Source organism: Tetrahymena thermophila (assembly GCF_000189635.1).
Source record: "Tetrahymena thermophila SB210 genomic scaffold scf_8254752, whole genome shotgun sequence".
Classification (NCBI taxonomy): domain Eukaryota; phylum Ciliophora; class Oligohymenophorea; order Hymenostomatida; family Tetrahymenidae; genus Tetrahymena; species Tetrahymena thermophila.
This window is the reverse complement of record NW_002476512.1, coordinates 1507160-1519298: the sequence shown is the minus strand read 5'-3', so window position 1 is coordinate 1519298 and position 12139 is coordinate 1507160. Positions and strand designations below refer to the sequence as shown.

The 12139-nt window shown below is 21.9% G+C and overlaps 4 protein-coding genes across 4 annotated transcripts; 1 reads left to right on the top strand and 3 right to left on the bottom strand. All coding sequences in view use genetic code 6, as the record gives it.

Annotated features, from left to right (window-relative positions):
- Positions 1 to 745: 745 nt before the first annotated feature.
- On the top strand, positions 746 to 2755 carry TTHERM_00123820 (hypothetical protein; the record flags this gene model as incomplete). The annotated part of the gene is made up of 1 exon (XM_001010877.1): positions 746 to 2755. The coding sequence occupies one exon, from the start codon at positions 746 to 748 to the stop codon at positions 2753 to 2755; it is 2010 nt and encodes a 669-aa protein (XP_001010877.1).
- An 809-nt stretch (positions 2756 to 3564) lies between these two features.
- On the bottom strand, positions 3565 to 5817 carry TTHERM_00123800 (AMP-binding enzyme family protein; the record flags this gene model as incomplete). The annotated part of the gene is made up of 3 exons (XM_001010875.2): positions 3565 to 3728; positions 3792 to 4030; positions 4100 to 5817. 3 exons carry the CDS (start codon positions 5815 to 5817, stop codon positions 3565 to 3567), a joined length of 2121 nt encoding a protein of 706 aa, XP_001010875.2.
- An 893-nt stretch (positions 5818 to 6710) lies between these two features.
- TTHERM_000123799 (transmembrane protein, putative) lies at positions 6711 to 8959 on the bottom strand (the record flags this gene model as incomplete). Its single annotated transcript, XM_012796279.1, has 3 exons — positions 6711 to 6880; positions 6936 to 7180; positions 7233 to 8959. The coding sequence occupies 3 exons, from the start codon at positions 8957 to 8959 to the stop codon at positions 6711 to 6713; spliced, it is 2142 nt and encodes a 713-aa protein (XP_012651733.1).
- An 838-nt stretch (positions 8960 to 9797) lies between these two features.
- Positions 9798 to 12024, bottom strand: TTHERM_00123790 (AMP-binding enzyme family protein; the record flags this gene model as incomplete). The annotated part of the gene is made up of 4 exons (XM_001010874.2): positions 9798 to 9967; positions 10026 to 10264; positions 10319 to 10733; positions 10860 to 12024. 4 exons carry the CDS (start codon positions 12022 to 12024, stop codon positions 9798 to 9800), a joined length of 1989 nt encoding a protein of 662 aa, XP_001010874.2.
- Between the last annotated feature and the right edge of the window lie 115 nt (positions 12025 to 12139).

The following is a 12139-nucleotide window of genomic DNA, read 5'->3' as shown; positions in this document are numbered from 1 at the left end:
TTATATTTCCAAAAATCTTAGTACCAAGTATCAAAAACAAATCAAAAAAAAGAAGGAGCATTAAATTTTTTTTAACTGATAAAATTTAAAATAAATTTATTTATTTATTTATTAAATTTTGTGAATAAATATTCTATTTACTAAAAAAAAATTGATATCAAATTAATATATTCTTTAATTGCTTTTTATAAATTTACCTATTTTTTTATGTTTTAACATTCTACCAATATATTGTAATGAAAATAGATTTTTAATTTAATTTATAATTTTGCTTTTTTGTTCATTTTTTCAATTATTTTGATGAAAAAAAAATATCTAAAACAATAAAAATGAATTGATTCTAGATATATGATATTTTTAACAATTGATATAGTTTAGTATTGAATTAAGAAAGAGATATAAAATGATTGATTATCAGCCTTTAAATAATTATAGAAAGAAATAAAAGATATTTAAATGATTAAATATATTTTTAAATGATTTTAGGGATTGGATTTTAGATGAATTAATACTAGAAATATTAACTAAAAATAACTTTTATTTTAATCAATCAAAATTTGATTATAATTTGATGAAGAATGTTGCAAATTGAATACTTAACAAACAAAAAGATTACTTATTATTAATAATTAATTATTATTTAATCACTTTATTATTTTGTAAATATAACACTTTATTTATCTTTCTTTCTCAATATATTTTCTTGCGTTGGATTGAAAGATCTCATTTATATTAAAAAAGTAATATGTCGTATTTAAACGAATAGAATGTACTCAAGTATAATTTATTTAAAGCCCTGAATGATAATAGGGAATATTAGAATTTACCTCCTAACAAAAAAAAAGCATTAGAGAAGCTTAGTTCTATCTAATTGAATGAATAGTAAGACAAGAGCACAATTATCAATCCATCTATAAGTTAATGGCAGGAAAACCTCATTTAGACTGTCAAAGAAAAGCATTAGTCTGAAGATCTTTTCATTTAGTAACTTGAAAAAAATGAGCCTATCCTCTCTCCTGTTCAAAAAAAAAAAATCGAGATTAATAAACTAGCCATTCAGAAGGCTTATTAACGTATTAAAGAAAGGAATGTTAAAGACAAAATGGATAAATAATATAATTCAACAAATGTGTCAAATTAAAACAATTAGGTTTAGGTTCCAGAAACTCATTTTTCCTATAGTAGAACACTAAGTAGTTTAAAAGAGTTTAAGCTTAAAGAATATAACAAAAACTTGATAAAAAAATTAATAGAAAAGTAAAATCCTATGTAAATGAAGACCTCTCCTTCGAATAAATAGTTATTTCAAGCTAGTTAAGTATAAGAAGAGAATGGAGCAACAATAAATACAACAAATTACAATAGCTTAGATTAAAAATAACTTGCATTTAATGAATTTTAAAGGAGCTAAAGAGGTTATTTAAATTCTTTATAAAGTACTAATGAAAATTATAATGGTGGTTAATTATTGAATAGCAATACAGAAAGGGAATCTTCTTTAACTGCCACAGTTACATTCAATCAAACCTTAAATCCTTTACAAAATAATTAGCATAAAATTGAAAATCTTGAAGGTAATTAAATAAGCTTAAGTAAAAGATAATCATCTTTTAAAAAGCTTAATTAAAATACTAACCACAATTCTAATTTTATTACAACTATGGGTTAATAATTTTTGATGAGAAAAAGTCTTTATGAGCAATCAAAAATAGAGGATTTACAAATCGTATAGAATCAAGCTTAGTTTTCTACCAACAGAAAATAGCCTCAGAAACTAGTTTAAAGGATCATCAAATCTAAAAACAAATCCCTTAGAGATTTAACTCCAGAAATTTATCAGAGTTAAGTAAAGGAATAGATGCATAGTAGAGACGGTGACTTTAATTCTAGAGTGAATAAATATTTACAAAATTTCTAAAACATCTAAGAAAAAAACTAATCTGATAGCAATTTATAGTAATTTAGAATATATTAAACGCCTAGAAGTCATTAACTTAAATAGAGAAGTTAAAAGAAAAATTTAGAATCAATATAATTTTATGGATTACCAACAAATAAAAACGATTCTGATTAAAATTATTCTTCATAATTCTGTAATGTGAAATTACCATTGTCATGTAAATAAAAAATAGGAGGTTCACCAATGTACATTCAGAGAACGAAATCGATTACACTTTAATTAACTAACAACAATAACTTAAACCATTCAGGTAATCATACCCCTAATAAAATTTCTGCTAAATTTAGATAAGCTTTCAAAGAAAGTATTGAGAGACATGTTAGCAGGGAGAATGAGCAAATAGCTGAAATATAAAAGCTATTTTAAGACCCATCTACTTAATCTTTAATTCAACAAATCAAAGATAATGTTCAAGCAAAATAGCTTAGCAACAACAACAAACACATGCAATAATTTTTAAAAGAAAATCCTTAAATATTTTCTCAAAATAAAAATAGTCATTTGCAAAAGGAAATTGTATAATAAGATAATTCCTCAGTTGAATGGTTAACCAGCTCTAGAGCTTAGTAAAATAGTCTAAAATTTACTGAAGAAGAAGAAGAAAGTATTTAAAATATAGATACAAAACTTGTTTTTGAAAATTTGCCAGTAGATCAACAACTTAACGAGTTAAACTATCTCTAAAAAGCCATGCTAAACTCCCAATAACATTAAATAACAAAATTTATATTTTCTGAAAACCATTTTAAGAGAAAAAACTAACCTCAGTTAGAAAAAAAAATATTTAAAGTCTGACTAAAAATAAATAAACAAATAAAGTTATAAATTTATTTTCATCTAAAAAATAGTTTATTATTTATAAAATTTAAATTATATTTATTTATTAATTAATTAATTAACACATTTTTATTCTATTTTAACTACCATATAGTATTTATTTTATTTTTTTACAAATATGCCACACAAAATATATTTTTATTTAATTTTTATTAATAGTTTTAATATTTTCTTTTAGTATTCTTTTTCAAAAGTCTTCTTCAAATTCTTCTGAATCTAAGGAATAATCTTCTTCAATTCTGTCTTCCTGTTCTGTCGTTTCTTCTTCTGAAGTTTCTTCTTATTTTTCTTGTTTTCTTTATTAAGTAAATTAGTTTTTTTGCATTTAGTTATTTTAACTACCGTATTTCAAAACTTTCAACTTTTATTTACAAATTATTAATTTCAATACTTTAATTTAAATAAATTGGTGAAATAAACCCCAGTAATAAAACTACTTAAATTAATGAAAATGTTTTTTTCTAACTAATTTAGATTAATTTAATTTAATTATTAAATCATTTTTTAAAGTAAAAAGTAAGCTATTTTAATTGTTATTGTTCTATTTAATTTAAGCTAAATAAAGCATAAATTATTAATTAGGTTTGGCATTTGAATTTAAAAAGAAATATTGCTTACTTGAATTTATCTTGATAATAAATAAATTTACTTGTTTACAAATTGGTATTTGAAAAAATAAATTGTAAGTAAATTTTAGAGGGACAATAAATAATAAAATACTTATTCAATTTATAATTATTAGCTATATAAATTAAAAATAAAGTTATTCATTGTTCATTATTCATGATAGATGCTAAAATTCTGTAATCTGTTTCACTAATTAAGTTTCCGACTTGAAATTTAGAAAAAAATTTCTTAATATATTATGATTGCAATTCTTTAGACTCTAATATTTCAATTTATTCTTCGAAATAGTTTTTCCTCTTTAGATCTAAATTAATTAATGACATTCAATTTTAATAATCTATTTAATTAATATCAAATAAATTTTTACCTTTGAAATTAGAATTTTTAATTTCTTGATTATCTTTTTAAACAAAAGTTTTAGGAGAACAACCAACTATTTATAAAGTTGCCAGTTAATCTTTTGTTAGTAAAATCATAACAGCTTTCTTTAAGAATATGATATCTTTGTAGAGTTAAAAAATATCTAAACATTTATTTATTTAACATTCTACATCCTTCTAAGTGTGCTTATCAATCTTGCAATCATTTTTTCTGAAACAAGATTATCTTTTAAAATTAATTTAATCATAAATACATACATATTTAAATTTCAAAATTAAATATTAATAAATTTACTTCAATCTGCCAAACATTTTACTTTGGATTATTTTTAAGTTTTCTTAACTAAAAATAGATTTTAATTTTTAGGAGAAAATGTCACTAATTTTTTAAATTTCACTTTTTTAAGTCAAGCATAATCTAGCTTGTTTTTAAGAAAATTCTTCACCAGTTATGGTACTTTGCTTTATTTTACAAGCTTACCTTTTGCTAATTTTTAAATTTAGTTTTCTTTATCGCTAAATCAATAGAAGACTTTATACTTTAGGTATATTTTTTTATTATATTTTGTTAGAACTATCTTTTGTGCTAACACTTTTAAAATGTTCAACAGGTTAAAGTAATCTTATTTGCTTTTTTGATTATTCTTTATAGCTAGCTAAATCATTCCTATCTGTTGATATTGTTTTGCTTTCTTTTGATTTAGTATCTTCTAATAATTAATCTTAAAATTAATTCAAGTTAATTTCATTTTTTTTAGTTAAAATTGGTGACTGTTCAGTTCGTGGAGAATCCATGAATTATAACTTTGATTTAACCATTAAAGAAGGCACTCTTATTTATTAATTACATGTATGAGTACCAAATTCCACTCCTACTTCATCATTGTGTTGTTCAGATTTTAAAAAGCAAACTTCTTAGTTATTTGGTAACATATTATTAAATTTTAATAATTGTTCATAAGTTTCTTAAAAAAGGTTTTATAGAAAAAGAAGGAAAAATTATTATTTAAGTAATCTTTAGGAAAAGTATCTTGCTATATATCCTACTCCCATCATTAGAGCAACAATACTGTTAACAAAAGATAGAACTTCAGGGTATATAGGAAACTCGATATTTGTCATTATTTATAATTCATCTACAGCCAAAGCCACTTAAAGATAAGGCCCTAATCGAGAGGTTAGATTTGCATATGCTTTGTCAAATTACTAAGTAAAGGTATCATAGTTAATTGGTGCGACATAAGTTGATTCTGATTATATTAAAACACCTTCTTTTATTTTAGTAGTTTGTTTTTGAGCTTTCAACTTTGTTTGTATAAATAAATTAGCTGATGTGAAAATAAGCTAATTTTTATAGTTAGTTTAAAATCTTTAAGACGTAATATTGTATTAAGAAGTTAATAGTTTTAAACGTAAGTTTGTGTTTTGATTATTAATAAGATCATCAATTTCTTTTTAAGAAGCGCAGTTATTAGGTATTGTAGTTTTTACGCTATCTATATCCAAACATCCATAAACAAGGATAAATATTTAAGTGTTAAAGTTCATTCTTGTGCTAATTGTTAAAGTAAAATTTTGTAATTAAGAAAAATCTAAGCAGTTGTATCCTTCAAGATCAGGATTAGTGCAGTTTGTGATATTTAGAGGAAAGTAATAAAAATCCTCCATATTTTAGTAAAATAAAGCAGGCTAATAAACAATGTAAGTCTTGTTTTATTATTACTGAACTTGCTCAATATATTTATTAGGTAGATATTCAAATCTAAATCCTACTAAGTCTTGACTTAAATTGACATCTATTTGATCTTCACTTACAAATGTCTAAGATCTAAATTTAGGGTCTATTTAGTTATTTTTATATAAAATGGACAAATAGATCAGATAAGTTATCCCTATTATGATAGTTATATAAGTTAAACAAACACCAAAAAATGTTCTCTTTCTTGTCAAATCATTTTCAACATTAAAAGAAAATTCAGTTGAAAAAATGTCAATTTTTTTTAATAGAAGCATTTCTTAAAATCTTGCTTTTTTATTTATTTTTTACCTAATAATTATTTATTTAAATAATAATACTAGTAGAATTATTCTCAAAAGGCATTAAAAGATAAAAACATTAATTAATCTTTTTCAAAATTTTATTTTAATAATCAAATTTTTTTATGCGTTTATGTCAAATAGAAAAAATAAATTGATGAATGCATATTTTGCTTGAGATTATTATTAATTTGAGTATTATACTAAATAGTTATATGAATCAAGACTATGTTTAGTTAAATTCTCATCAGTAATAATTAATGTTAACAAAAAAAATTAAATTTCTTTAATGCGTTAAATTTATTTATTATTTTATTTTAGTAATATTATCCAGTAAAAAAGAGTTGGAAATTCTACTCTCATATCTTTAAAACAAACTTATGTAATGAATAATATATTAATAGCATAATTTTATGTCTCTATTATATTATCTTATTCATTAGCTTCTTCCTTTTTAATTTAAAAATTTGAAATTCAAATAAAAGCTATAAATAAATATATAAAATATTTGAATTTTAATTAATTATTAAGAAAATGAATAAACTTCCTCTATCTGATTTTAATCACAATTTATTGAAAAAAGTCCTTAATATATGGCGGGCGTCCTTAATATATGAGAAACCACAGTATTTAATTATTTATTTATATAAATCTTAATAATTTATTCATAAATATTTAAAAAATAGATAGAATCACATAAGCTTGAACATAAATAAAAATATTTATTATTTTATTTGTAATTATGAAAATATATCTTTTAGCTATCTCCATTGCAAATTAATTCAAATATTTAACTTTTAATTATTTAAATAAAGCCAAAATACTTAAAAAAATAATGCAATTAGTCTAATATAAATTATACGATAATCTCATATGGATTCATTTTTAATAAATGATGTAAGAATCCTATAATCTGTCTCGTTAATATTAGTTTCATTTGAGCACCTGGAAATAAACTTTTTTATATATTTATTTTATAAATCTTCTGATTAAGATATTGCAAACTATTTCTAGAAATGATTTTTCTTCTTTTGATTTTCTAAATATTTATTTTCAAAATAAATTGTTATTTTTGATTAAAATAAATAAATTACATCGACATTGATTACTAGTGATATTTGGGTCACTTGTATTAATCAAAAATGCAGGTGAACAACCAACTAGCTATAAAGCAGCTAATTAATCTTTAGTCAAGAGTATCATAACTGCTTTCTTTAAGAAAATAATGTCTTTATAAAGCTAAAATATATCCAAGCTTTTATTCACTTGTTGTTCAATTATTTTTTATACAGGCATAGCGATATCTGGAAACTCTATATTTTGCTTATTTTTCCATAAACTATTTATTTAAAAAATTTAATTTAAGATTAGAATTATATTTTAAAAATTACTTTTTTCCAAAAATTTTGTTTTTAAGACTTTTTATTATATCTAGGCTTTAAATAACTTTTAGCTTACTAGTAAAATAATCAACTATTGCTTAAGAATCTTTATTTTAAGGTAGATTTTACTTAATTTATTAAGTTGATTGGTCAACTAATTATTATGTTTTACAAATAGAAGTAATTTATGTTCTACTGAGTTTTGTTTTATTTATCCTAAATTTAAATTATTATTTTCCAGGTATTTAAATTTATTCTAGAGATTATTTTTTAAAAAGAGATTGCAGAGAACTTCCTTTTCTTGGAGTCTTCGGTTTTATTTAAATATGAGAAAGATAATGAGACTTATCCTTTTTACTTAAGATTTACTGTTGAGAGCTTGAATAACTACTTTTTGTATAATTAGAATTACAATCTGTAAAATTATACTCACTAGGTAATGTTTATGCTTATATTAACTCATTTTATTCTGTTAGTTGTTCATCTTAAAATTCATTAGGAGGATCTTTGAATTTAAATTTTTATATAATTGTCTATTGTTTAGATTTAGTTTAAAATGATGGTATAGTAATTGATAAAGAGCTTTTATGCCCTTCATGTTCATCTCCTATTTATTGGTCATCTGGCTTTATATATAAGCTGATGTTTTCACTTTTTTTTAATTTGTTGTTTATTTAGAGTATCTGTTCATAAGTGTCTAAATATAGGTTTTACAGAAATAAAAGGAAAAATTACTATTTTATTAATTTTTAAGCACAAGCTCTACCTATTACTCCTAGTGTCATCATCATTGTAAATATACTATTCACAACTGCTAATATTTCTGGAAATATAGGAAACTAAATATTAGTTAGGTATACTTGCTCGTCCATAGACAATGAAGCTTATACATAAGGACTCACACCTGAAGTTTCATTTGCATAGATTTTATCAAATTATTAATTGAAAGTATCATAATTACTAGGATAAGAATATATATTCTAGTATTATAATAAGAAACCTTATCTAACTGTAGTTATTTGTTATTATACCTTAAATCTTGCTTGCATGAATTAGTTTCCTGAAGTAAATATAAATGAATTTTTATAAGCTACCTGTATTTATTTTGTACTTGTGTTAAATTGAGTAGTCTAAAGCTTTAAGCGAAGGTTTGAGTTTTAGTTGTTAATTAAAGAGTCAATATCAGACTAAAGCGCGCAGTTGTCTGGAATTGAAGTTTTAACAGTATCAATATCATTGCACCCATAAACTAATATAAATATTTATGATAGGAAGTTTTTTTTTGTGTTGATTGTCAAAGTGTAATTTTATATTTAAGAAAAGTCTAGGCAATTATAACCTTCAAGCTGAGGGTTTGTACAATTTATTATATTTAGTGGATAATATTCATAATATTCCATATTTTAGTAAAAAAAAACAGGTTTATAAACTATATAAGTTTTGTTTAATTTTATTTGCAGCTAATCTAATGTCTGATTTGGCAAATATTCAAATCTGAAGCCAACAAGGTCTTCACTTAGGGTTACATCAATTTAATCATCACTAATAAATGTTTATGTTCTAAATTTGGGATCAATTTAATTATTAAAATAACCCAATGATAAGTAAATAAGATAAATGACAGCAGTAGCAACAGTAATTAAAGTTAGAAGTGCGCCACATTTTGAACCTCTTTTAGCTTATTATGCATCAACATTAAAGAAAAAATAAGATGAAAACAAATCAATCTTTCTCATTTATTAATAACCCTTATATTTATTTTATGTTAAATTTGTTACTGATTTATTATCTAAATTTTTATCAAAATAATTGTGTTATCAAAATATACATATGAATTAATTATGAAATTAATTATATTATTTATATGCTTTTCACCATAATTTATTTATAACTATTTTTTATATATTAATGTAAAAATATAAATTAATTGTAATCCACCATTTTTACCATTTATTAATAAATATCAAAGAAAAAAAAATATTGATAAATATATTAACTTATTTTTAGTTGATAATTCATATGATATAATCTATAAAAAAATTGTTTTTTCTATGTAAAAAAATCATACAAAAGCAAAATAAATTCAATTATTCCTTTTTGTTTTTCAGTTTTTCTTATGTGAGAAATAAACAAAGAATAAAACCTAAGCATATTAAAAAATGTAATAAAGAAAAAGCTAGTTTAATATAAAATGATAAAAATACCTTTACGAAATAAATTAAGCTAAATTAATCAATTATATTCTTAAAATAAAAAACAAAGTTGTTTTGACAGCTATTTTTTATTCAAGCAAATTAGAATAATAGATTATCAAATAATTCTTAGGTTTTAAACAGAAATTACACATTAAAAAAGCAGTAAACTTTATTTAGACCTAAAAAATAAGTATTTTTAAGTGCACAAAATATAAAGGTTTTGAATAAATATTACATAAATAATGTGAGCTAATTTACAAAATAATACTCAAAACTATTTTTAGAGAAAGAAATAATAAAATAAATGATACTATTAATATATATTTTAAAGTAATTTATTTAGTCAATTTGCAATCAGATATTTAAATAGAAAATAAATTCAATTATCCTACTTCATGATTGATGTTAGAATTCTGTAATCTGTTTCACTAACTATATGATTTCCCTCTGAAAATTTAGAAAAAAATTTCTTAATATATTATGATTGTAATTCTTAAGATTCATATATTTCTATTTATTACTAGAAATAACTTTTCTTCTTTGGATTTTCTAAATTATTTAAATATATTTTAATAGTTAGCTCATTTTAATTTTTTTAAAATTATACATTTCTAATTATGACTTTGACTTTCTTGATTATGTTATAAAAATTAAGACTTAGGAGAATAACCTACTAGTTATAAAGTTGCCAGTTGATCCTTTGTTAGTAAAATAATTACAGCTTTCTTTAAAAATATAATGTCTTTGTAAAGTTAAAAAATATCTAAACTTTTATTTATTTATTGTTCTACTTCCTCCTAAATTGATTACTCTACACTATTAGCATTTTTTACTTTTTTAAATTATCTATTTTAAAATTAATTTATATTAATGAATTACTTAAATTAAAAATAAATTTACTACTTTCTGCCAAATATTTTACTTTTAATCTTTTAAAAATTTTGTTCACTAAAAATAAACTTTAATTTTTTGGAAAAAGCATCACTGATTTCTTAAATTTCATTCTTTTAAGAATGGCATAATCTACCTTGCTATTAAACAATACCACCATTCTTGATACTCTTTTGCTATACTTTACAAAATTATCGTTTGCTAATAATTAAACTAAGTTATCTTCTAATCGGACTCAAAAGAAGATTTTAAGTAAGAGATACATTTTTTTACTTTAGGTTTTATAAATTAGAATGATCTTTTATGCAAGTTCTTTCTAAATATCGTTTCTTTGTAGAAGATAATCTCATCTACTTTTTTTATTACTCTTTGGGGCTAAATAAATTTTTATTTTCGTTTGATTTTCTGTCTTCTGATAATGCATCTTAAAAATAATTTAAGTTAATTAGATTTTAATCAATTAAATTAGATGACTGTTAAGACTGAGGAGAATTTATTACTTAAAATTTTGATTTAACCATTAAAGAAGGTACAATTATTTATTAATTACTTGTATTGTCCTCGAATTCCGCGCCGACTACATCCTAATTTTATTCAGCTTTTTTAAAGCAAACTTCTTAATTATTTGGTAACATATTGTTAAATTTTAACAATTATTCATAAGTTTCTTAAAATAGATTTTGTAGAAAAAGAAGGAAAAATTATTATTTTATTAATCTTTAGGAAAAGTATCTTGCTATATATCCTACTCCCATCATCAAAGCAACAATACTGTTAACTAAAGACAGAACTTCAGGGTATATAGGAAATTCAATATTTATAAGTATTTATAATTCATCTACAGCCAAATCCACTTAAAGATAAGGCCCTACTCCAGAGGTTAGATTTGCATATGCTTTGTCAAATTACTAAGTAAAAGTATCATAGTTTATAGGTGCTGCATAAGTTGATTCTGATTATATTAAAAAACCTTCATTTATTTTAGTAGTTTGTTTTTGAGCTTTCAATTTTGTTTGTATAAATAAATTAGCTGATGTGTAAATAAACTAATTTCTATAGTTAGTTTAAAATTTTTAAGACGTAATATTATATTAAGAAGTTAATAGTTTTAAACGTAGATTTGAGTATTGACTATTAATTGCATCATCAATTTCTTTTTAGGAAGCGCAGTTATTAGGTATTGTAGTTTTAACGCTATCAATATCCAAACATCTATAAACAAGGATAAATATTTAAGTATTAAAGTTCATTTTTGTGCTAACTGTTAACGTAAAATTTTGTAATTAAGAAAAATCTAAGCAGTTGTATCCTTCAAGATCAGGATTAGTGCAGTTTAAGATTTTTAGAGGATAATAATAAAAATCTTCCTAATTGTAGTAAAATAAAACAGGCATATAAACAATGTAAGTTTTGTTTTATTATTACTGAAGTTGCTCAATATTTTTATTAACTAGATATTCAAATCTAAATCCTACTAGGTCTTCACTTAAATTGACATCTATTTGATCTTCACTTACAAATGTCTAAGATCTAAATTTAGGGTCTATTTAATTATTTTTATATTAAATGGACAAATAGATCAGATAAGTTATCCCTGTTATGATAGTTATATAAGTTAAACAAACACCAAAAAGTGTTCTCTTTCTTGTCAATTCATTTTCAACATAAAATGAAAACTCAGATGAGAAAATGTCAATCTTTTTTAATTGAAGCATTTCTTCAAATTTAATTTATTTAATCTCTTTTTTAGCCTAATAATTTTTTGTTTAAAAATAATAATTGCCAAGTTATTCTCCCAATTTATAAACAAACGAAAAATTAATTAATTAA